The sequence below is a fragment of the Nuphar pumila genome, chromosome 4 (genome assembly GCF_984573655.1).
Source record: "Nuphar pumila chromosome 4, dmNupPumi1.hap1.1, whole genome shotgun sequence".
Taxonomy (NCBI): Eukaryota; Viridiplantae; Streptophyta; class Magnoliopsida; order Nymphaeales; family Nymphaeaceae; genus Nuphar; species Nuphar pumila.
Window position 1 is genome coordinate 117,956,488 of NC_143252.1, and position 25,663 is coordinate 117,982,150.

Genomic DNA, 25,663 nt, shown 5'->3' on the forward strand with positions numbered 1-25,663 from the left:
CTCTCTCTCCTGAATTCCTGATAAACACAGACACACAGACAGACACAGAACGACACAATCTGTTGTGAAAGAATAGGAAAGGAGAATAAGTTATGAGAGGTTGTAGTGTAAAAGAAGGTTATTTTTGAAGGGAAATAGATTGAAGGGGGAAAAGGGTGCAGTTGTAATCTGGGGGAGAGAGTTTGATGGTAGGTTGGATGATTTAAAGTGATTGGGTTTGATGATGGGGACTGTTGAAGAAAAGGGTTTCCAGTTACGACCATCCGACGATGCTGCCGTCAATGCGGTGGCGAGCGAATTGGAGAAATTGAGGTTGGTCGACTCCCCACCTGCGGTTGCTGTTCCTGTTGCCGACGGTGCCCACGATGCCGACGATGAAGATGGTGATGAAGAGGACGGCGACGACGACAATGAAGACGGCGAGGATGATGAGGGGGAAGAGGAACGTGAGGATGATACTGGGGAGGATGATGGTGGGGAGAAGAAGCAGAAGGATGAGGAGGATGAGGATGAGGAGGATGAGGATGAGGACGGTAACAGGAAGAAAAAGAAGAAGGAGAAGCAGAAAGGGGGTGATGAGGGACGCAGCGGTGACGGGCCGGTCTCTTCGTATCCACAGAGACCTGATGAACCCGATTGCGCGTACTACATGAAAAAGGGGTCTTGTAAATATGGCATGAACTGTCGATTCAATCACCCTCCGGCCATAGGGCAGCATCAGCAGGTGATGCTTCGTACAAATAGTACCCATCTTCCTGTTATTACTGTTGTTATTTTCTCAGGGTGAAGAATGTGATGTTTATATTTTCTGTCAGTAATAAGTTTTGAATTGGGGAATCATTGTCAATATGCTGCTCTGGTTACTTATCAGATCGATCCACCTGAATAAGTTGATCGATTTTTTCTTTTCTCAATCTTCGATCAATCGTCCCTTCTGCGTTTCATTTTGCCTCCCATGGTCTGCTCCCCCTCTCTCTCTCTTTACATGGTGATGGATGATTATGTAGTTTATGCTAGGTAAGAGGGGAAAAAGCTCTGATGCTACAAAGGCGTGGTCTAGTTGATTTCTTTTTTTTTCTTCCTTTTTTAGTCTTTTAGTTGACAATAATATTTTTAACGGGTTATTCTTGTATTGGTGTTTTACCTTTCATAGACTGCCAAGGGAAAAGAAGGGCTTCCGGAAAGAGTTGGTCTGCCAGAATGCAAGGTAAATCATGTTCTTCAAGTACACCACACTAAATATGGTAGAAACGATGAGTTAGTTTCATGATTGATGATTGAGGAAAAGAGAAGTATGATCTTGGAGTTTAGGCAAGTATGTCAATTTCTGGTGGCTCTTGTAAGGAATAGATGAATGCATTGTGGTCTTGCTTATCATGATTTCATCTGCATTCACTTATATTTTGATAATCTCCCCTTGGGCAGAAATCATGTTTCATTCCTGGAGTTTTGGATCATGCAATGGTTTTTCTTTAGTAGATGTCATATTCAAAATATTTATTGTAGGTTGTTGTGTTATTTTCCTTTTCTGCTTCTGATAGCTAGGCTGGAGGTTTAACTATGTTGTGTTTGGTAATGTATGCTAGGTCTACTACTTGTGTGTTCATTGTCAAAATAGGTTTATTTCTCTTGTTATTCCATCTATTGCAGGATGTTACCTTTTTTTCTTTGTTCATTTTCCTTTTTCGTATTCTTTTGATTGCCAAAATGGAAAGTTGGGATGCTTCTTTAGGTGGGCTTGGTCTTGGGCAATGGGATCCCCTTTGTCTTCCCCTGTTTGGTCAGTGAAGCACTTCCCTTCCGATTAAGAAAGCCATAGGGGGGCTTTTAGGCGTGATTGAACCTTCATGGATTCCCCCATTGACCCATCTCCTCCTTTATGCTAATGGTATCATATGGCCGAATCAGTCTTCCCAGACACTCTTCTACAAAGAGAAAGATAAAAAATACTTTTAAAGGAATAATCTCTAGTTCACAATTGAAGATTTCGGACTCTGCAAATTCTTCTCTCATTGAGAACTATAACATCATGTTTGTTCTCATTTTGTGTAAGCATGACATAGCCAAAAACATCCTAAAATGAGCTAATATCTCCAACAAATTCCTTACGGAAGCCTCTAAAAAATAAGTATGTCATCTGCTAAAAGGATATGAATGAAGGAGCTAAGATTGGGAATGGGAGGTTTTCTTTTCAGTGGATCCATAGTCCTAGGTGTCAATGCTTGTTTGAGGGAACCTTATGAAAATTCCCCAATTGTCTTCTTTTCTTATACTTGCATCAACTTTATTGCTCGGAGCAGAAGAGTCATCTCCCACCCATAGCTGCTTGCTTGGATTTTCCTTCACCCATGAATTATGATATCCATCTCACCAAAGAAAAGAGAGGGGATTAAAAACAAATGGAAGGACCCAGTTTTCTTAGCTTTCTTTTGAGAGAGCAGGGATTGCCATGCTGTCAAACATCAAAAGTTCACCTTATCAATTTTCCTATATCAGGATCTATACAGTGGGGCTCATTGACCTCACACTCTCCAAAGGCTAACCCCCATTCTTGTCACTGATGCCAGATATTTAGAAGAGCGCAGCACAAAATTCACATTCCACATACCCTTAAATGAAAATATTTTGCATTGAGACCTGTATGAAATTGATGTCATCGCACCTAATACACATCTGATTCCCCTCCATGTCTTAGTATTCCATAGGCTAAGTAGTTTATCTTCCATTTGCCCGATGTCTAGAGTCTAGACTTTACTTACACCCATCCCTCTTTTCGTGAATCACACATGAGGATACTTTTTCCCCATTCGGAACCTTCTCGCATTGGCTCCACACCCCTCTACCATCAGGCCATCACCATGATAGGGCCACATTTCTTCTGTTCAAAATAACATCTGAGGCAACTCTTATTTGCTAGGACGTTCAAGGTCCCACAAACCTGACACGATCTGCTACCCTCTTGATTTCAAATTATTCGCCAATTGGTTTAGATGAACGAGCCTGTTCACTTCTTCTCTAGGTGGACAGTATTGTTTGGGAATTATGTTGTGCAAGAATTTATTGGTGTCAAAATGCAGTCTTTCTAGATCCAGTTGGACTTTTTCCCACAATAGGTCCCATGCATGTAATAAGCATAGGGGAAGGGTTCCCAAAGAACAGTCTGGATGGAAGGCATAAGGCCATGGCTCCCCTTGGATCTCTCGAAAAGGCATCCCTTAAACTTTGTCAGTTGTTTAATGAAGGATGAATTCAGCCTTTTCAAATGTCTCTATTATATTTTGAGAATGCCTTGTTCAAGCTCTGCCTTTTCCCCCCTCAAGTTCCAGACTTGCACCTGCCTACCTCTCCCATCATCATAGCACCAGATACTCGAAGCTCTCCATTTTCTAAGTATGTTTGTCGGGTTACCATGAACCTCTGTTAATACCACTAATAATGGAAAAAAGGTAAAACCGTTTTGGTCTGAATCCCTAAACAAATATATTGATGCAAAATGAGATGGTGGTGCATTATTACAAATGGTGTCATAGGAATGCAAAAGTAAGTTATGTGAAGATTGATTACATAAAATATTCACATATATATTGTAGAAAGAGGTCACTGAAAGTGGCTGAGTCTTGTACAAAGTGCCATAAAATGTTACCAAACTTGATATTAGCTTCTGAGCTTTGCATGCCATCTTATATAATTATGTTTCTATATAATTCTCTTCCACAATCAAGAAGACATTTACTGGCCAAATTGGAGCTTGTACTGTGGAGTGTATTCCCTCAATAAATGCAATTAGCAACTGTGATGGCTTGTATTCCTATTTCTCTGACGCAGTTACGAAAACATTCTGCAGTATTACTTGAAGACTGGAACTTGTAAATTTGGAGGAGCTTGCAGATATCATCACCCTCGAGAAAAAGATGGAACTGGAGGAAAGCTGGAGCTCAACTTCTTGGGACTTCCCATAAGACTGGTAGTTCTCTTGTATCTTTTGGGGCAAGATAATGGTCATGTGCTCCCCTCTTCTTGCAACAGTTATTTGTGTTAATCCATCTGAATGGCATCCTTATCTCACAGGGAGAGAAAGAATGCCCTTTTTACATGCGGACTGGTTCCTGCAAGTATGCAACAAATTGCAAGTTCCATCATCCTGATCCAGCTGCAATTGGATCTTGTGTTCCTGTTTCACGATATCAAGGTGGTGGATCTTTTCCGGTGCATCCTTCAGGTGCATCGCAACCACCTGCGACATCATGGTTATTGCAGAGGAGCTCAAATGATTCAGGCACTTCTATGGAAGCATCCCCATCATACATGCCTGTTATGCTACCACCCCATCCAGCAGTCTTGCCAATTTCAAGCTGGAACAGTTATCCGGTAAGTCATCTCAGTGGTTTTCCTATGATCTCTCTAATTGCAGAAGTGTGCATCATAAGGTTACATGCATACATTTTTTTCTTTTAATCCACCAGTCTAAAGCTATCTTCTTTTGTTTCTGCTGAATATCAAGCAGTGGCTGCCAAGTCTATTTTATTGGTCACATCAGTCAGCATGTTGTATCAATGGTTGTTTGTTTAATTTCTTTTATCTGGAAAGCAATTTCCCTTCCTTCCTTTGCAGTTCTAATATTGTATTGCAAGCAAAGCCTTGATGACAATGTTGTATTTAGTATTTTAATTATTGTGTGTTTTCTTGGCACTTATGATGACTTGATTTCAGCTGGGATTCATTTTCTCAGTGTGAAATTTCAATTCATGCTTTCTGGCAAATATTATGAGTTTAATATTTCATTTTGCTCTTAACTGTAGTGATACTGATTCTGAAATATAAATAAATTATTTATAGTGTGAAACAGTAGGCATTTTTTATCAGTATATTAGTCTTCTTGACACATGTATCTATGTATGCATGTATGTGTGCATAAATGAAACTTTGATGCTTAACATAGAAGTTTGTCAGCTATGTCACAAGGATACAGATATGCATACAGACACGACACTGATCCATGACACATATTCATAGTTTTTTCAAAAATTAGGATATGAGGACATGAATGTGTGTATGTGTGTGTCTAAACCTTAAGGTTTATGATAGGTAAATGTTTTCAAAATTTTAATTTTATTTTAAGCTGAAGTTCAACCTAATTTAGACATAATGTATGGTTGTATATGTATGCCAAGTTGCAATTATAAGTGTACAAAAATTTGTATGTTTTGATTGCTGAAGTTTTTTAATTAATTTGGCTGATCTATTGGAACTTGAGGCAGCTGCACATATACAAAAGAAACTTTGGTATTTTCAAAGTAGAGAAACATTAATGATTTTATAATTTTTCACTGTATAAGAAATTACTCTCAAAAGTATAAAAAGGACTGTTTATTTATGCATACATAAAAACTGCATGAAAAATGGAAATCATCATATATATATAATTGATATTTGATTCCAACTTTTTGGCCAGATTGGTCTGTACAAGGGAAGTAGATGCAAAACCTCCTCTCTTGTATGATACTTCTTTTACCTAGTTCGATCTTCACTTGGAAAAGCCGAGACTTCCATAGGCTATTCACAAGACGACATAATTGACCATGTCTAATCCGATTTGCAAAAATTTCTAATTTCTAAAGAAATTTGTAAAGGCACGTGCATGTAAGATGGGTATTCTAGGATTTTAGTGGGAAAAGTGTATTTGGGTTTTGACAATCAGCCATCCTAAGATCTATTGATTCATTGGTAGCCAATAAGGAAGTGCATATTTGCAATAATCATGGACTAGGATTGGAAAAAATGAATCAGTGTAATATCACGATATTTTTATCTTCATTTTTTTAATTTATCATGATATTGTCAAATTTTTATCAATTTGAATAAATAAACCTTTAAAAGTATGATAAACTTAGAATCTCGCAAGATTCAGTGGATATAACACACATGTACATGGTAAGACTCCGAACTCTTACGCCCAGGCATTCATTTTGAAGTCAAGAGTCATGGTCATTAAGAAAAAACACAAAAGAAAGTCATAAAGATGAAAAGTTAACTGCCAGAACACATGTTGAACATGTTTGGCATGTCACAGCATGTCAATGCTGTTAAAATGTAATGTAATACAGTTAGTTATATTCTAGTTAGATTGTAATTAGGTTAAGTTAGATTTTATTTCTGTTTTTTAGACTTTTTTAGACCTCTTTAGTAACATGTGCCAGTACTTGAGAGCTGTTGGACCCCCAACGGAGCCGTTGGGAGTCCAACAACTCCCTCCTGGCTCCCTCTTGTGAGCATTATATATATGGGGGTAAAACCCCCTTGTAAAATCACTTTTTTATGTGGGTTTCATCCCACTTGAATGAAATATTATTTTTGCCTCTTTTTGTGTGCACTCCTTTGAGCATTTCGGTTGAGTGTGTTTTGTTCATTGAGAAAGATCCTTTGTGATATTCATTTGAAGTTTCGGTTGTGGACTTCATCTTCTTTCATGGTATCAAAGCAAAGGTTGTGATCAAGTTTTTTGTCTTGTTACATTGGGAAGTGTGCCACTCAAGTTTTGGAGAAGAAGAGATGTTCTTCTTCAAATATATATAAGGGTGTACTCATATCTATCATTTGTAGTAGAGTATATCCCTTTTCTCTACTCTTATTGTTCTTTTTTTTTTCTCTCCCTATTAAGCCTTGTAAAATGGATGACAATGATAACGTCACCATTAAACCCATCAAGCTCAATGATTTTAACTACGTCACATGGGTTTCGATTATGAAGCACCTTATATGGGGAAAGGGGTTGTGGGGATTAGTGGATGAAATCAACTTGGAACCTAAACTAATCCTCACAAAGATCGAAGGAGAAAAAGAAATACCTCTTACGGAGGTAGAAAAAACTGAAGTCATTACCGCTTATGAGAAAAAGTGGAAGGAATGAATAATGGGTTACGCCAAGATTATGTCTTGGCTTATAAGTAGCGTGAATATAAAAAAATGTTCAAGTCTTGCAAAGTTTGAACATGCAAATGACGCTTGGGACTATCTTAAGAGAATGTATTCTCTTAAAGACATTGCACATGTGTGCAATCTACAACATCAAGTTCGGAATATGGTTCAAGGGGACAAAAGCATTAGAGAATACTACAATAGCTTGTCCGAATTATAGGAAGAGTTGGCTCTTCTCGAACCAAAGTGGCATTGCCCACAAGACATCGAACTCCGCCAAAATCAAAATGAATGCGGAGCACTTTTTTCAATTTATTAATGGACTAAGATCGGATTTTGAAGCTACCAAGTCCATTCTTCTTCATCGAGGAAATGTTCCTTCAATTGAAGATACTATAGAAGAATTGAGCATGGAGGAAAATCGACTCAAAAGTAGAATTGCAAAAAATGATGATGACTCGATTCTAGCCGTATCTAGACCAGAGAATCATGTTCGCACTTACAAACCTCCAGATTATGGAAGAACGAATGACGAAAATGATTTTGAGAAGAGAAAAGTAATTTGTTACTAAACTTACTGTGCAAAGCTGAAGAAACCATATGAAAAGAAGGTTGCCTCTGTCGGACCTCTGCAAGAATCCAATGAATCTTCCATTGGAAGCATGTCTCTAGCACAACTGGTTGAGGCACTTCAACCATTGCTCAAGGGGGCGTCTTCCTCTACTGGAACCACAATAGCTTCCATTAGCACCTCAGATCCAGGTAAATTTCTTTGGCTTCTTGACTAGGGTGCTTCTTTTCATATGACTCCAAATATTAATGTCTTATTTAAATGTCATAACTCAAATGGGTCAAACGTGCTTATTGCTGATGAAACATCTCTTGAAATTAAAGGAGTAGGAGATTTTGAAAACTCAAAAAGGTTTTACATTCCACAAGTTAGATATATTCCAAAACTCAATTTAAATCTTCTATCTGTTTCACAATTAACTGACCATGGATGTAATGTTTCCTTCTCCTCTCATGAATGTCGAGTGTAGGATCACCAGTAAGGGAAGTTGATTGGGGAAGGCCATAGAGAAGGAGGCTTGTACTACATGGATTTTTTGGACATACCTAATAATACATTGTGTTGTAATGTTCAAAAGGTTGACTTGGACTTATGGTACAAGTGACTTGGACATCCTAGTGTATCCAAACTCTAGTTATTTCCAAAGATAGAAACATTTTGTAATTTTGAGAATTTTAAATGTGAAAAATGTATTATGTGAAAGATGAAAAGACTACCGTTTCAAGCAAGAACCTTTGTCTCTTCTCGACCACTAGAGTTAATACATTCAGATGTATGGGGCCCCACGCATATTAGCTCAGAAGGTGATTTTATTTATTATGTAATTTTTGTAGATGATTTCACAAGACACACTTGGATTTATTTTCTTAAACACAAATATGAAGTTTTTTCACACTTTCAAATAGTTCATCAGTTAGTTAAAAATCAATTCAAAGAGGATATTTCAATTTTTCGCACTGATTCAGGGGAAGAATCTTTGTCTAGAGAATTTAAGGATTACTTAAACTTGCATGGCATTATACATAAAAAATCATGCCCCTATACCCCTCAACAAAATGGGTTAGCAGAAAGAAAGCATAGGCACATCATAGAAACAACAAGAACCTTACTTATTACACATCAAGTACCAAAGATTTTTTGGGCCGAAGCCACGTTAACCGCAGTTTACCTTATCAACATGATGCCATCATCTTCTTTAAACCATATATCTCTTGTTGAAAAACTTTTTAAACAAATCCCAGATTACTTCAGGTTAAGAGTTTTTGGGTGCAAATGTTTTGTTTTTTCAAACAAAAATGATAAATTCTCTCCTCGTGTTATTTCATGTGCCTTTTTAGGGTATGCAAGTAATCAAAAAGGCTATAGATGCTTTGATCTCAAAACAAGAAAATTATATGTTTCAAGGAATGTATCCTTCCTGAAAAATGAAAGTTTTTTTGAAAATATGAATTCTAAAGAAATAGATGAATATTCTTTTCTATTGGATCTAGTTCCAAAAATTGTTGAAGATGATCTAACAAAAAGTCCATAAGAACATCTTGATATAACAAATTCAGAAGTTTTTAGTGACCCTTCTGATTGCATTCGGTACTCTAGGCGAGGTAATTTAGAGAAACCATGTGCTCTCGAAAAATACACTAAAGAACATGAACAAGTATCCACTAGGAAGTCATCGAGAGTCTCTAAAGTTCTCAGAAAATTTCTGTCATACGAGTCTTTTTCACCAAAGTATCAAGCTTATATTGCTTTGATACACTCCTACGTAGAACCCTCTACCTATGATACAACAAAAGAACAATCTGAATGAGTCGAAGCAATGCCAGTAGAGTTAAGAGCCCGAGAAAAAGCAAATACTTGGACTATCCAAGATCTTCCATCGGGAAAAAAGCCTATCGGATGTAGGTGGGTGTACAAAGTGAAAACCAAGAGTAATGACACTCTTGAAAGGTTTAAGGCTCGTTTAGTTGCCAAAGGATATTCCCAAGAATACGAAATAGACTATGAAGAAACGTTTGCTCCGGTTGCAAGAACGATCACAGTTAAGATCTTGATAGCGCTAACATCTTCAAAGAAATGCCATATATACCAAATGGATGTTAAAAACGCATTTCTTAATGAAAACCTAGTTGAAGAAGTATATATGGAACCACCACCTGGTATTAATGTTCCCAAAGGAAAGACTCTTCGATTAAACAAAGTTTTATATGGACTTAAGCAAGCCACAGTGTTGTGAAAAGCGTTGAGGCGTAGCGAGGCACTCCACCAAAATCTGAGGCGAGGCGTATGCCTCGAGGCGCAAAGCGTAAGCCTCAAAATTTTTTTTAAACTTTAAAAAACTATGAGATTAACATGTAAAAGTAACATTAATGCAACAACTTGATCTATGTAAGTATCTAAGAAATAAAATATGAGCATTCATTCAATAAAAAACTAACATTAACAACAAAATGCACATTAGCACTAGCAATATCACTTCATAATTAGAAAATGCATGTTAACAAATTTGACATCACGACAAGACAAACGACAGGGAGGGGCGGAGCCCCCCTGCTGGCAAAACAAGAGGGACAGGGGAGCGGAGCCCCATGTCGAGAAAGGGGGGGGAGCCCCCTTCCCTGCCAAACAGAAGGTGACAAGTGGCAAAGCCCCCTACCAAAAAAGAAAGCGACAGGGGGCGGAGCCCCTTGCCGACGAGAGGCGACGACAGGGGGCTCCGCCCCCTTACCGGTTGACACAAAGAAAGAGGCAGGGGGGGGAGACCCCCCCCGCCCGATGAAAGGCGACGACAGGGGCTCCGCCCCCCTGACGAAAGGCGACGACAGGGGCTCCGCCCCCCTGTCGATCGACAAAGAGAGAAAAGCAGAGGGGGGGGGGACCCCTGTCGACGAGAGGCGATGACAGGGGGCTCCGCCCCCTTGTCGGTCGATCCCAAAAGAAAGGCAGGGGGTAACCCTCTGCCGACGACAGGGGGCTCTGCCCCCCTATCGGTCGACCCCTCACGGAAAAGAAGTAAAGAAGAGGGGTTTACATGGCGGCGGCGACTCCGACGTCACCGAAAAATGCAGAGGAAAGGCCACGTCGGGGATGTCGGCCGAGGTCGCCGGAATGGACGGAGGTGGCAGTGAGTCGCAGGCGCCCTCGCAACAGAGAAAAGAAGATGGTGGTGGCCGATAGGTTGCCGGTGCCTTCTCAGTAGAGGAAGGAAGGTGGAAGAGGCGATGACCGACAGCGGGTGGTCGTCGACGACAGCGGTTGCAGCGGACGAGAGGGGACAGAGTGGAGAGAGAAGGGGCGAGGGCTTTTGCCCCTCGCTCGAGGCGCCTGTGTCTTTTTTAAAGACAGGTTCTCTCGAACCTTCGAGAATACGGGTTCGGGTCGGACTCGGGTCCGGGTTAATGTTGGTCAAATGAGGGTTTTGACTCTCATTTGACCAACAAAATAAAGCGTGCGCGCCTCACGGTGAGGCGCACCTGACCTCAAGGCACATGAGGCGTACACCTTTATGCTTTTACGCTTTATAACTGCACCTAAATTCACAAACGCCCTCGCCTCGAGGTGAGGCGCGCTTTTTGCGCCTTGAGGCGCGTTTTTAACAACACTGGCAAGCCTCAAAGGCTTGGTATGATAAATTTAGCCAAATTATGATTGATTTTGGTTTTCAATTTTGTCTTACTGACACAACATTGTTTGTTAAGAAATCTAATGCAGGTATCATCATTGTTCTTCTCTATGTAGACGACATGATCATCACTGGAAGTGACAAACAGGGAGTTGATAACATTAAAAAATTTCTCAAAACACATTTCGAAATGAGTGATTTGGGTTTCTTAAAATTTTTTCTTAGGATAGAAGTTGCTTATTCTTCTAGAGGCTATTTACTAACTCAGTCTAAATTTGTCTTTGATATTGTTGACGGGTTTGGTGTCACGGACGAAAAACAGGTTGACACTCTTGAAGTTGTCAACATCAAAATGAAGATTGATGATGGAGAATTACTTGAAAATCCAACTCCCTAGAGACAACTTGTTGAAGCACTGTTTTACCTCTCTATTACCAGACCTGATATTGCACATGTCGTTCATACAACGAGTCAATTTCAACATGCTCCCACCACTGTTCATATAGGAGTTGTTTTACGCATTATTCGATATATCAAAACTTTAATTTTTTGAGGACTTTTTTTGTCTGCTTCTTCCTCCTTTGATTTAACTGTTTATACTGATGCAGATTGGAGAGGTGATCCCAATGATCGATACTCAACTACTGGTTTATGTGTGTTTTTAGGTGAATCATTAATTTCGTGGAGGTGTAAGAAGCAACAAAAAGTTTCTCTCTCGTTAACTGAAATTGAATACAGAGCGATGGCTACAACCACTATGGAAGTAGTTTGGCTAAGGCGTTTGCTTCATGACATGGGTGTTAAAAGTACAAGAGCATCAAGACTATACTAGGACAACAAAAGTTCTATTTACATTGCCAGCAACCAGACTAACTATGAACGCACCAAGCATATTGAAATGGATTGTCACTATGTACGAGAGGAGTTTCTACATAGCACCATTGATCTACCATATGTTTCCTCAGAATATCAACTGACAGATTTCTTTACCAAACCTCTCGCTGCTCCTCGATTTCACTTTCTCTTGGATAAACTTTTGGTTATTCAACCGTAAGTTTGACGGGGAGTGTTAAAATGTAATGTAATACGGTTAGTTATATTCTAGTTAGATTGTAATTGGGTTAGGTTAGGTTTTATTTTTGTTTTTTAGACTTTTTTAGACCTCTTTAGTAACATGTGCTTTTTGGCTTTTTGACCAAAGTAAAAAATCACTTGTACTTGAGAGTTGTTGACCCCCAACGACTCTTAATAGAGCCGTTGGGAGTCCAACAACTCCCTCCTGGCTCCCTCTTGTGAGCATTATGTATATGGGGTAAAACCCCCTTGTAAAATCACTTTTTTGTGTGGGTTTCATCAAACTTGAATGAAATATTATTTTTGCCTCTTTTTGTGTGCACTCCTTTGAGCATTTTGGTTGTTGAGTGTGTTTTGTTCATTGAGAAAGATCATTTGTGATATTCATTTGAAGTTTCGGTTGTGGACTTCATCTTCTTTCAAATGCAACATGTAGCTCAAAATCATATATGTCCACATCTTATCCAATGAACCCCATATAACTCAATACATCATGGACATCTCTCTCATGTGTGCTCTCGTGCACACACACACACATTTCTTTGTTTACGTGGCGTCAAAAGCGACCATAGCACATCAATTGTGTGGACGATCATGACATTATAATATCAAATCAAGAAAAAAGTTGAAAAACATCGTCATTTAAATAAACAATTGTAAATGTGTCAAATATGATCTTGATCCAACTCAACAATTAGATAGCATTCCAATTCCAACCTTGTTACTGAATCTAGCATTTAGTCCAAATCCCCGAGTTTTGCATTGGATCCTGGTAGAAGGTTTGGCTGAATTAAATATGTTTTCTCGTGAATCAACTCTCAGCTTGTGACCTAGGCTTATATTGCTACCTTCCTAGGGGTTTGTTCTGTAATGAATCCTCAAGGATTCAAATATAGAATGTCTACTGAATTAAATATGTTTTCTCGTGAATCAACTATGCTTGGTCTTTCCATGATAAACAAGATTCAATGAGATTTTGATGGTACTATGATTGTTATAAAATAAAACCGATCTAGGGACTGTCTCATCTAGTTCATGTAACAAAATTCTTATCCACATCAACTCTGAGGTTGTTGCTGCCATGGCCCGATATTCAACTTTTGTGTTTGATCGTGCTATAGTTTGTTGTTTATGACTGAACCAAAAAAACTAGATTACCTCCAACAAATATACAATAACCTGAAATTGATCTTCTCTCATCCAGATCCCCTGCCTGATTAGCATTCAAATATGCCGTCACTATGAGAAGATCTTCCCTATGATCTCTTTTCTTATAGAACAAACAATTCTCTAGGGTACCTTTTAAATATCTGAGAATTTGCTTCAGTGCTTCCACTTTCCCATACGATAGACATGAATGCATGCATTAGTCTAGAGCCTTGTGCCGATTAGGGGTGGACATCGGGCTAGGCTGGGTCGAGCCTGATAGGCCCAAACGCTCTGAGGATCCGTCGATAGCCCTATCAGATTATTATTGGGTAGGGCTCCTTCGAGAGTGTCCGTGACTTGCTGACAACTCGATATTAACCATGCCCGTTATCGGGCGATCCCGACCCAGCCCGATGTCCAAGCCCTATTCGGCTTTGAGAGAGAGAGAGATGCTCATTCCGGCTACCACCCCCACTACCGCTCCTTGTAGCTACTGCTCACTACTCGGCACTGCTACACAACGAGAGAGAGAGAGAGAGAGAGAGAGAGAGAGAGAGAGAGAGAGAGACGGTCCAACAGAAAAGGTGCATGTGTTGCCGGTAGTGCCTTTGTCAGTCACCATTCCTGCTTCTTCGGCTTCTTCCCTTACCTTCTCAGAGATAGCTTATTCGGCTTATTCCTAAATAGAGAAAGAGAGAGAGTCTTTTGTTGGAATTTAGAAAAGAAATAGGGTGGCTATTCACCTCCCAAGAAAGGAGAAAAAAAGAGAGAAATGTCTCTTTTTTCTCAATTGTCACATCAAACTGGCCAACTGTCAAAGCTGGACAGTACTTTTCTTACATTTTTTATAGCAAAGGGCAGGAGCAGGAGGCACTTTTTAAATTTTAAAAGTTTTAGTTTTTAACTTTTTTTGAAAAAGTGTTTTAACTTTTTAATTTTTTTTTACCCTTAATAAGGGCCTGACTCAGGCCGGGCTCGAAGCCCAAGCCCGACCCAATAACTTATCGGGTCGGGTTCGGCCTATTTTTTTGGGGCAAATTCCTCATTTTGAGGCCAGAACCTGACCCGATTCGGGCCAAGTACGTGAAGCCCGACCCAATGACCACCCTTAGTGGCAATGCAGAAAAACATGAGAGATGAGGAAAAACATGTTCTTTATTGGTGCAGAAATGGTTTCAGATTTTTTAACGTTAGGTCCTCACAAAAGGTTTGGTATATATATATATATATATATATATATATATATATATATATATATATATATATATATATATATATATATATATATATATATCAGCGTTGAGGCGTAGCGAGGCGCTCCACCAAAATCTGAGGCGAGGTGTAAAGCGTAAGCCTTAATTTTTTTTTTAAACTTAAAAAAAAATATAAAAATTATCTAAAATTATAAATAAATAAAAAGTGCTTTATTGATGAAGCAACAACCAACAAGAACTAAAAAATCTCAAATAAATACTGAAAAAATATAAGATTAACATGTAAAACAGTAAAAGTAACATTAATGTAACAACTTGATCTACAGAAGTATCTAAGAAACCAAAATTCTCTCACATCATGAGATCTTATTTATGTTGTTTTTGAAACATTGGAAACCAAAATTCTCTTCAATTAAATTGATCTCTTGCCGCATTTGCAGAAAAAAAAACAGAGCTAAAAAAACATCCAGAGAATAGCCATATATAGTAGCGAAAGCATGGGCCTCTTCTGTGTTCAATCCAATTTTAGCAAGCAATGAATTTAACTAACGCAAAACTGAAGCATAAGTGTTATCAAAATCTAAATAAAAGAACATTTACTGTTCTATGAATCATTCTGATGGAGCTGAATCATGAAAGTGCAATAGGATCGAGGCAACGAGCACTAGAGGAGGCGTGAATAGTGCTTTTAAATATCATTTTTAAAATTTTGAAGGATTTTGAAATACGCAAAGCAATCACACAAAGAACACAGGAATTTATCCTGGTTCGGTCTTCCAGACCTACATCCAGTCCCCAAGCAAAACCCGCTTGAGATTTTCACTATCAACCTTGTGTCACCACAAGAATATACAGACCAAATCCGGTCTCACTTTTAGTAACAAACCTACTGAAAGCAAACAATTCCTTTAAACTAAGGAGTCCTTTCCTTTTACAGAAAAAATATAAGTAACCAAACTTACAATCAGCCTACGAGCCCTTCTTATGAATGCAAATGGAATGCAATTGGCTTTTGAGGTTGTTGAAATACTCAACTCACGAATTCACTGTCTCTCAAAAGAATTTGAGTGAAAAACTGGAGTGAAAATATCAAGTGAGTGAGAAAATGAATACTTGAATGAACATGAGTGAAAAACAAAGAATTCGATCTTTGTAATGCAATGTAATTCGATATGATTCAATGTTTTTGAGTGTGGAATGCACTCATATTTATAGTTGAAAGATTTCATACGTTGAGGGTACGAAGGGGTGTCAAAACAGTCACTTTTGAACGGTCAATTCGTTTGAAAAATGAAAGATACGCCTTTTAAAAGTTTCAAGAAAAACGACAAAATTAGTCGACTGAAATCAAATATTAGCAGACTGACAATTATCGTCGGTCGACTAATGTGTTTAACAGAGCCGTTTGAAAATCTGAAGTTTGAAACTTAGTCGACTAAAGAAAAAGTTAGTCGACTGATAAAATCATTAATAGACTGAAAAACCTTTCGGTCGACCGCTGCTAAATTTTATGAAAACAAACATTCTGTCTGGTCGACTGATAAAACCTTCAGTCGACTAATTCAGAAAATTGACGTTTTTGCTTTGAAAATTTGGCGCGAAAAAGTTGGTCGACTGGTGAGTCTGTTGGTCGACTAATAAACATGAAAAATTAAGTAAAGAGTTTTCTAAAACGATTTTAATGAAATGTTGTTTTAGAAAAGTTTTTCTAAAGACTTTTTAGGTGAAATGCAATTGAAATATGACTCTAAGTAAGGCTCTTACAAGAATCTAAGACATTTAATGAAATTTACATTTGCACACTAGTCTTCAAAGATTCTTCATCGAATTCTTCAATTTTTGTCATCTTTCTTCATTGCCTTAGCTGAAATACAGTTGATTCACTTGTTCATCATCAAAACCTTGTACTTGAAGGATCGTGTACGGCTTCATTGCCGTAACAAATCATTCAACAACAAAGGAAAAAGACCCAAATACTCAAATGTGTATCAACAACTTAAAACACTCTACCAAATATGCAACAATCACAATTGCATCAATTATTTAGATGAAAATAACATGTATACATCTATGAAGCATCTAAAGCCTGTGGTTTTGATATATTTATATGTATATCTAATAAGTGAAAATCAATATTAAAAGTATATCATGTCATTTGTATTGCATCGGTTGAATTTGCTAAAGAATCTAACTTATGTCTACAGACTCAACACAATACACATGCTCTATTTCTCCAACTTCTGTCATCGTAATATATCAGCTGCAAAACACCTTGGGGTTAGCAAACTCGACGAGTTTAGTCCCTAACTAAGATATTGTTTTTTAACTCAGTTAGGGATCGATCCGATCCAACTCAGGCAAGTCACGCGCTGACTCACCGAGTTTGCTAACCATACTGCAAAGAGCTTGAATCAACCTTTATCTATTGAAATCTCGTTGAAATCTATAAACTGTAACTTTTTTCTATTGAAATCTCGTTGAATCTATAAACTGTCACATAGGTATGCATGCAATAACATAGGAGAGAAGAGGTTGACAGAGGAGAGAGGTTCATAACCGAGGCTGACAGAGGAGCAATCTTCGTCTTCTATTTCTTCTTCTTCTTAGGTTGATAGATGAGCAAGAGGTGGGAGAGAGCAGAGAGTGAGATAAGGGGGAGACGAGAGGTGGGAGACAAGCAGGGAGGTGGGAGAGAGACGAGATAATGAGGGGCCCCGACAAAATAACCCTATTTTTTGGTCAATTGACCAAAACAAGGTGAGGCGTGTTGGGAGAGAGACAAGATAATGAGGGGCCCCGACAAAATAACCCTATTTTTTGGTCGATTGACCAAAACAAGGTGAGGCGTGTACGCCTCACCTTGAGGCGTGCCTCGCCCTGAGGCGTGTGCCTCAGGGCTTTTGCACCTTATGCCTGCACCTCAAGGCACAAAGCCCCTCGCCTTGAGGTGAGGCACACTTTTTGCGCCTTGAGGTGCGCTTTTAATAACAATGATATATATATATATATATATATATATATATATATATATATATATATATATATATATATATATATATATATATATATATATATATATATATATATATATATATATATAGTGACCTGTATCATCAAACGGTAGTGTCCGAACATTTTCGGACACTTGTGCGCCGTTGAACGCTCACATCATCAGCGGCACAGTTTTTTCACTTTTTTGGACCTTTAGCGGACCGCCGCTAAAGCCCTGGGTGGAAAACAGGGCCTTAGCGGCAGTTAAAAACTGTTGCTAAAGGTCCAAAATTCAAATTTTTTTGGATGCGCACGGCACGCTGCCGTGCATCCGACCCAAGTTCGACAAAAACCCGTTCAAAGATACGGGTTTTCGTATATATATATATATACACACACACACACTCGTGGATAAGAAATCACCTAGTGAAAAAATGTAATATTTTTATTTTTTTCAGTTTTTTTCACACCTGGCCCTTCAGATATGTTCTGCGTATTAAGTTTAGTAGAAACTGACCTTTGGGGCATGTTTTTCTGATGCATGTCAGATTTTATGAACATTTTAAGTTGAAAACCTATGATCCAAGGGTCGATTCCTACTATTTTGACCATGTTGAACGCATCCATGAGGTCAGATTTGGTCAAAACAATATTATTTTGAACATCTGACCCTGCTGATGTGATCTACATGATTGGTTAAGTAGAAACTGGCCTTTGGATCATGTTTCCTTGACGTGTATGTCAGATTTTTCTGAGGGTTGAAAAATCAATAGCCTTAAAAAATTGTATTTTTACATAAAAAATTTTTGCTCCAAGGGGGTTTGGAACCCACTAGTGTAGCCAATATTTTTCTATACACACACACACACACACACCACCTGAATAACTGTGTATATACGTCCACAAGTATCAACTCTTTTAAATTCATTAAAAATGAGGAACTCAATTGTTTATGATCAGTTGATGGTTATATGCACTAGGTGCTTATATACATATATAAATTACAGCATTTATCCATATCATATACTTTTATATATGTCATTATTTGTCTTATACTTTCATATGCATTTCTTTTCACTATTTTATTTTCTTCATTTTAGGTGGCATTATGTACACGTGTATGTATATGTAGATATGTATGCATATCTATACATATATAATACACAGACATATCACATACATAGATAATATGGTAGCTGCTCACACGTTAGGTGCGGAATGAATGTGCTAAATGGGTTTTTCAGCCTTTTTTCATTTCATTTTTAAATTCTGACCGTACAGATGTGATCTATGTACTTGATTTTATAGGGATCAGCTCTTGAAGCGTTCTGTTCCGACACATGGGTGGATTTTTATAAGGTTCAAAAAATCAACGATCCAAACAACAAAACAACAACAACAACTACGCCTTCATCCCAAAACAATTGGGGTCAGCGATATGAACCAAAAAGAAATTCATTTTGGGTCTTCCACATGAATCCTTTTCCTCCAATCATTTCTATCCAACGCCATGTCCTCGGTGAGGTTCAAAGCATTCATATCCTTTCCTATCATCTCCATCCAAGTCTTCCTAGGCCTACCCCGACCTCTTTTAACTAATATATTTTCCCATTTCTCCAACCTTCTAACTGGAGCATCATTAGGCCTTCGCCGAATATGTCCAAACCACCGTAAACGATTCTCTCGCATCTTATTTTCAATGGGTGCAACACCTACCTTCTTACGTATCTCTTCGTTCCGAATCTTATCTTTTATTGTATTTCCACACATCCATCTAAGCATCCGCATCTCAGCTACACTCATTTTTTGAATATGATGTCTCTTGGCAGCCCAACATTCCGTACCATATAGTAAAGCGGGTCTAATAGTCGTCCTATAAAACTTTCCCTTCAACCGCAATGGCATTCTACGATCGCACAGCACTCCAGTAGCACTTTTCCATTTCATCCACCCAACCTTTATCCTATGATTTACATCTCCATCAATTTCTCCATACTTTTGAATGATGGATCCCAAATATTTGAAATAATCATTCACCGGTATATCTTGCTCACCAAGCTTCACTACACTCCCATCACTACTTCGTTGCTTACTAAACCGACATTCCATATATTCAGTCTTACTCTTACTCAACTTAAAACCTCTAGCTTCCAATGTCTGTCTCCATAATTCTAACTTAGCATTAACCCCAGCTCTAGACTCATCAATCAAAACAATATCATCAGCAAACAACATACACCACGGTACATTTTCTTGAATTGATCTCGTAAGCTCATCCATCACTATCGCAAATAGGAAAGGGCTTAAAGCAGATCCTTGATGTAACCCAACCGTTATCGGAAAATTGGTTGTCACCCCTCCACAAGTGCGGACATTGGTTACTACTCCTTCATACATATCTTTAATTATACTAATGTACTTGAGAGAAACACCTTTCTTCATCATTGTCCACCAGAGAACGTCCCTAGGTACTCTATCGTATGCCTTCTCTAAATCAATAAAAACCATATGCAAATCTTTGTTCATCTCTCTATATCTTTCAATAAGTTGTCTAAGAAGATGTATAGCTTCCATAGTTGATCTTCCAGGCATAAAACCAAATTGATTCTCCGATATCATGACAACCTTCCTCAACCTAGACTCAATCACCCTCTCCCAAAGTTTCATAGTATGACTCATGAGTTTTATACCACGATAGTTTGTGCAATCTTGTATATCACCCTTATTCTTATATAAAGGCACCAAAGTACTCTTCCTCCACTCATTAGGCATCTTATTTGTTCGCCAAATCAAGTTAAAAAGATTTGTCAACCATTCTAAACCTTTCTCTCCCAAGCATTTCCAAGCCTCGATAGGTATACCATCTGGGCCAACTGCCCTTCTTGATTTCATTTTCTTCAAAGCCTCTGCAATTTCTTTCTTTTGAATCTTGCGCATGAAGTCACGATTTATCTCATGAAAAGGAATGGAGAAGTCTCCAAGATCTTGAGCATGACTATCATTAAATAGCTTATCAAAATAATCTTTCCATCTCTCCTTAATCTCCTCATCTTTGACTAAAACCCTTTGTGTTTCATCTTTGATACATCTAACCATACCCAAATCCTTCGATTTCCTATCTCTCATCTTTGCAAGCCTATAAATATCCTTCTCGCCTTCTTTGGTATCCAACTTGTCATAAACCTCCTTATATACCTTAGCCCTCGCGTTTCGAACAACTTTTTTAGCTTCCTTCTTTGCTATCATATACTTCTCCAAATTCTCATTATCACGACTCTTACTTAGATTTCTATAACACTCTCTTTTAACCTTAATAGCTAATTTGACATCCTCGTTCCACCATGATGTATCCTTACCTAGTGGTGCACCGCCTTTAGACTCACCCAATACCTCCTTAGCTACTTTTGTCATACCACCCGCTATCTTATTCCACATTGATTCTGAATCTTCCTCGAGACACCAATCAACTTCCTTAACTACCTGCTCTACAAACATTCCTTGTTTAGCTCCTTTCAGTGCCCACCACTTAATTCTAGGATCTATCCTATGTCTATCCCTTTTGCGGCATTGTCTAATTCTAAGATCTAAAATTAAGACTCTATGTTGTGTAGCTACACTTTCTCCTGGTATAACCTTACAATCGATGCAACAACCCCTATCTCTCTTTCTAAGTAGGAAAAAATCTATTTGACTCGTATTAACCCCACTTTTAAATGTTACTAGGTGAGACTCCCTCTTCCTAAACCAAGTGTTTGCTAAGATCATATCATAGGACAAACAAAAATCTAAAATCCTTTCTCCACTTTCATTTCTTTCTCCTATACCATAGCCTCCATGGATATTCTCAAATCCATCCCTACTAATGCCTACATGTCCATTAAGGTCACCGCCGATGAAAAGCTTTTCTCCATAAGATGTCTCTTGTACTACTCCATCTAAATCTTCCCAAAATTGATGCTTAATGGAATCATCTAAACCTACTTGAGGTGCATAAACACTAATAATATTAATAATATCCGTACCTAATACTAATTTAATAAGTAAAATTCTATCACCCTTCCTACGGACCTCAACTACATTATCTATAAACTTACGACTCATAACAATCCCTACTCCATTCCTATTCCTATTTATTCCTGTATACCAAATCTTATATCCCCAAGGTTCTATCACTTTAGCTTTCTCACCTACCCATTTGGTCTCTTGAAGACATAAAATATCAATCTTTCTCCTACACATAACATCTACTAACTCTACCAACTTACCAGTTAAAGACCCTATGTTCCAAGTGGCTAACCTAATTTTATGGTCTTGGACTAACTTCTTTACCCCCACCCGTCCAACAAAGTGAGGGAACCCTTGCCTATTTGACACCACACCCGGGCGCCGGTGTGACGCGTCGCTTCTGGGCGACGACCTAGCAACCCTTGCACATTTATCACTGCCTCCGGGCCTAGAGAGTACAACGCGTCGCTCAGTAGGGAACGCCCCAACGAAATTCTCGTATTGGTTCATTTTCATAGGATATGACAAAGTTTTTATGCTGGCTGTCACAGGCCTACCGCAACCCTCCTCCTTTATCCGGGCTTGGGACCGGCAGTGTATAACTACACAGGCGGAGTTTATGGGGTCGGACCGATCCAAAATCTTTGTAAAATTTTGAGGCTCCAAATATCATTTTTTCATCGAAACACATGATCCAGGTGTGGATTCCTCGTAAATCAACCATGCCCGACACATTTATGGGGTCGGAACTGCGAAAAAAACACTGGAAGGGCAGAAAAACCCATTTATCACATATCATTTTGGACCTAACGTGTGAGCAGCTACCAATTTTCTCTCTCTCTCTCTCTCTCTATATATATATATATATACTATCTACAGTGTGTACAATCTAGTTGGAAAATCATAGCTGCAAGTTGTATCCACTCAAACTGATGTCATAGATGTGTTCAACATGTTTTGTTTGCTAGGAAACATACTTTGGATCATATTTTTTCAATGTAAAAATAAGAGTTTTTGACTGATGAAGTTTTGGCACACCTGCCTACATGTTGCAAACACATGGTCTAAAACCAAATTTTTACTAAACAAACTATGTAGATTACTTCTGTAAGTTTAGATCCACAAAAAAATTGGGAAAAAGTTGAAAAAATGGCGTTTTCTACTAGATTGTATGTCCCAACGACTGTAGCAAAGTGTGTGTATAAAGTCTTTTGGAATTACTTATTCATCTTCACTTCCTATCTTGGAATATATGGCATTTAGATAAATGGTTGTCTCGTGCAAAAGGTTAAATGGCCTTTTGTTCTATTAAAAGAAATGATTACTCAATATGGTTGACACTTAAATTATTGCTATGAACTCATACGATTACTTGCTTTTCTTCACTGGAAAGACCAGGCAGTGGCTCTTTGTTCATCTTCCTACTTTAATACTTTGACAATGTTTGCAATCACAATAACCTCCTTTCCAGTCTATTGAAAATCTTCTCGTTTGAACTTTAGTTTGTATCTTTCACTTATTGTCATGGTATTTTTGTAATTCTCTCTGTTTTTAGGAGAAAACCATGTATTTTTATTATATCCATCTTGGACACGTTAAAGCAAACCTTGTCATGCCATGCATTTGCAATTTCCTTTCCTTATGATTTCTTTTTGGAGTATTTTATTCAGAAAGGAGCTATTGAAAATGATTAATTGTGAGGACGAGGCAAGAGCATGCTGTGAAAAAAAAATAGAAGAAAAAGGAAAGATTGACAACTTTAAAGCTGAAAGACGAAAACAACCTAACGATAGTGATGTTTTGCGAGCAGATCTGAAACTTTTTCCTATTCTTGCAGCCTTTTTTTATCTTACTTTTTGCATTTTTATGGGAATTATAGAATTTTCATACAATTAAACCAAGAACAATAATACAGTTGGGAAATCCTTTTGGACATATCTTGTCTACTTTGGATTTTAACATGTCTTGCTTTATTATTGCAATCTTAAAGTTGCTATTACTATGATGTCCTTGATTTTGGATGCTGCAGTTTGGCCAAGTTTGCGTTTGTGAATTGGAACCAGCAACTTCATTGAGAGTCTGAGACCTAATCCTCTGTTGCCCCTTTCATTAATATTTTCAAATCATCTTAGCTAGTAGTCGTTTCTGCAGTTTGTTTCCTGACATTAATGTCTGGATTGGCATATATCCATCTATTCTGGTGACAAAACATTTCTCACTGGCTAACTGTGACTCCATGGAAGCAATTGATTCAATAGCATTATGTCTATATCCTTGTAGATGCTCAGTTTTGATTTCTTGATGTGCCAAGAACTTACAACTTAAGTCTCATCTTTCCTTAACCTGCAACCATCCATGTGTTGAGAAGCAAAAACCAACAAAGCATGGCACATTGATTGGATGCATGGACATCCATGAATTCATGGAAGCCCATCTTTCATGTATCTGCCTTCAAATTGACAAGAAAAATACATGAGGATGCTATTCTACAAGATCTGTTGCTGGCAAGTTTTCGGATGTTTCTCTGCTACTTTTAATGTTAGTTCTTGCTTCCCAAACATAGAGACTAGAAATGACAATGAGAACAAAGAGTTATTTTCCTCTACACCATCTCAGAAATGAATGGTCACCTTTGGCATATGCTCTGTTGTGCTTTCATCTTGATAGTGCGGTTATTGACTTGAGAGAAATGTTCCTCATGCTGTCTTGTGATGTTGTTGATGGAAGTATCCTATTTAATGCTCCATAATCAGCCTTGCTCTCTGGAAGTACTATTTGATCAATTTGAGTGTTGATATTGATTAAAACTGAATCACATTTTGAACTTTTCATTTGGAAGTTGGATTTAGAATTTTAGACAGAGACAACATACTGCTCTATTATTACTCTTGAATATATGCTCTTTCAAGTGTATGGCATTTGTGAGGCATAAGACTAACAAGTAGTGTAATTATAGACATTAGAGATTAATATTAAACTCTCTATAGTAGTATGATGATCACGTCTTAGAACTATTTTAAGATTTTCCAAAAAGAAAAACCTATTTTAACATTTTTTATTCTATCACATTGTTAGGCTCCTGTTAATCCAATGCTATCTCCCGATTGGCACCAACAGCTACCACTAGTTGCAACTGTGAATGAGCAAGCTGCAAGGAAGGTAGATTTTCCGACAAATCAGCACTATCAGCAGCAGGAACCACTTCAGGATTTTCCTGAAAGACCTGGCCAACCCGAGTGCCAATATTACTTGAAAACAGGCAACTGTAAATTTAGATCAGCATGCAGGTTTCATCATCCAAAGAGTAGGCCTTCAAAGCCACCTGTGTACCCTCTGAGTCCCATGGGCCTTCCATTAAGACCTGTAAGTGTTTCTGATCATGCAATTGGAAGGAAAAGAGTGTTTTGATTAAGCCATTGAATTGACTTTAAAGACTTCATGAATGCTAGTTGTAATGTGTACATATCTGTATGCTTGTCATGCATCCAGGACCAAACAGTATGTTTACATTACAGCCGCTTTGGGATTTGCAAATTTGGGCCAGCCTGTAAATTTGATCATCCACTAACATATGGTTATCAAAGTCCACCGGAAACTGCCCTTAATGGCCCATCCCAACCAAGTGATCCATCAACTTCTTTAGAAGATCAAAACATTTCACATGATAATGGGGAGTTGAGTTCAAATACATCATCTGTCAAGGAAGCTGTTGGATCCACTGATTGATTCAGATTTCTGCTGTTGATGTGAGCATGGAAACCGGCAAGGAATTATCAGTCATGTTGCTGGCTCATGTGAGCAAATTGATCAAGAGATGTGATTTTGGTTTTCTCTAGCTTGTTTTTCTTCCATCTTTCTTTCTCTGTTTTGATTCCTCGGCATTTGCACAACAGGGACATGCAGAGTGAACCTTAACTTTCCTGTGTATTTATATCCTTTTGCTCGTTGCGCTGGACAAACTAATGATCCTCGATGGAAAGGCCTGTTGTTGCTAATAAACATGGATTTAGTTAGCTTGAATTCCATGTAGCTGCGGCCATATAACTTTGTTGGGGGGATCAGCCAATTTCATTGTATTTGACACTGAAAATCAGTGATGAGTACTAATGGAATTCATTACAGCAA

General features: G+C 38.2%; 1 protein-coding gene across 2 annotated transcripts; it reads left to right on the top strand.

The window, feature by feature from the left end:
• On the top strand, window positions 1–25,663 carry LOC149840781 (zinc finger CCCH domain-containing protein 12-like). 2 transcript variants are annotated; one of them, XR_016431403.1, is made up of 7 exons: window positions 1–724; window positions 1,154–1,207; window positions 3,845–3,964; window positions 4,069–4,368; window positions 24,614–24,901; window positions 25,028–25,332; window positions 25,432–25,663. XR_016431403.1 is itself a non-coding variant. In XM_090003328.1 (6 exons), exons 1-6 carry the CDS (start codon window positions 221–223, stop codon window positions 25,262–25,264), a joined length of 1,503 nt encoding a protein of 500 aa, XP_089859454.1. In that variant the 5' UTR covers window positions 1–220; the 3' UTR covers window positions 25,265–25,663. The 2 variants fall into 2 exon arrangements, 1 of the variants encoding a protein (XP_089859454.1); XM_090003328.1 differs by having other exon boundaries at window positions 25,028–25,663.

Coding starts and splice junctions, on each gene's coding strand:
- LOC149840781 (XM_090003328.1), top strand. CDS start 221: ATGATGGGGACTGTTGAAGAAAAGGGTTTCCAGTTACGACCATCCGAC. Junction 1,208..3,844: donor TTGGTCTGCCAGAATGCAAG/GTAAATCATGTT, acceptor AACATTCTGCAG/TATTACTTGAAGACTGGAAC. Junction 3,965..4,068: donor TGGGACTTCCCATAAGACTG/GTAGTTCTCTTG, acceptor CTTATCTCACAG/GGAGAGAAAGAATGCCCTTT.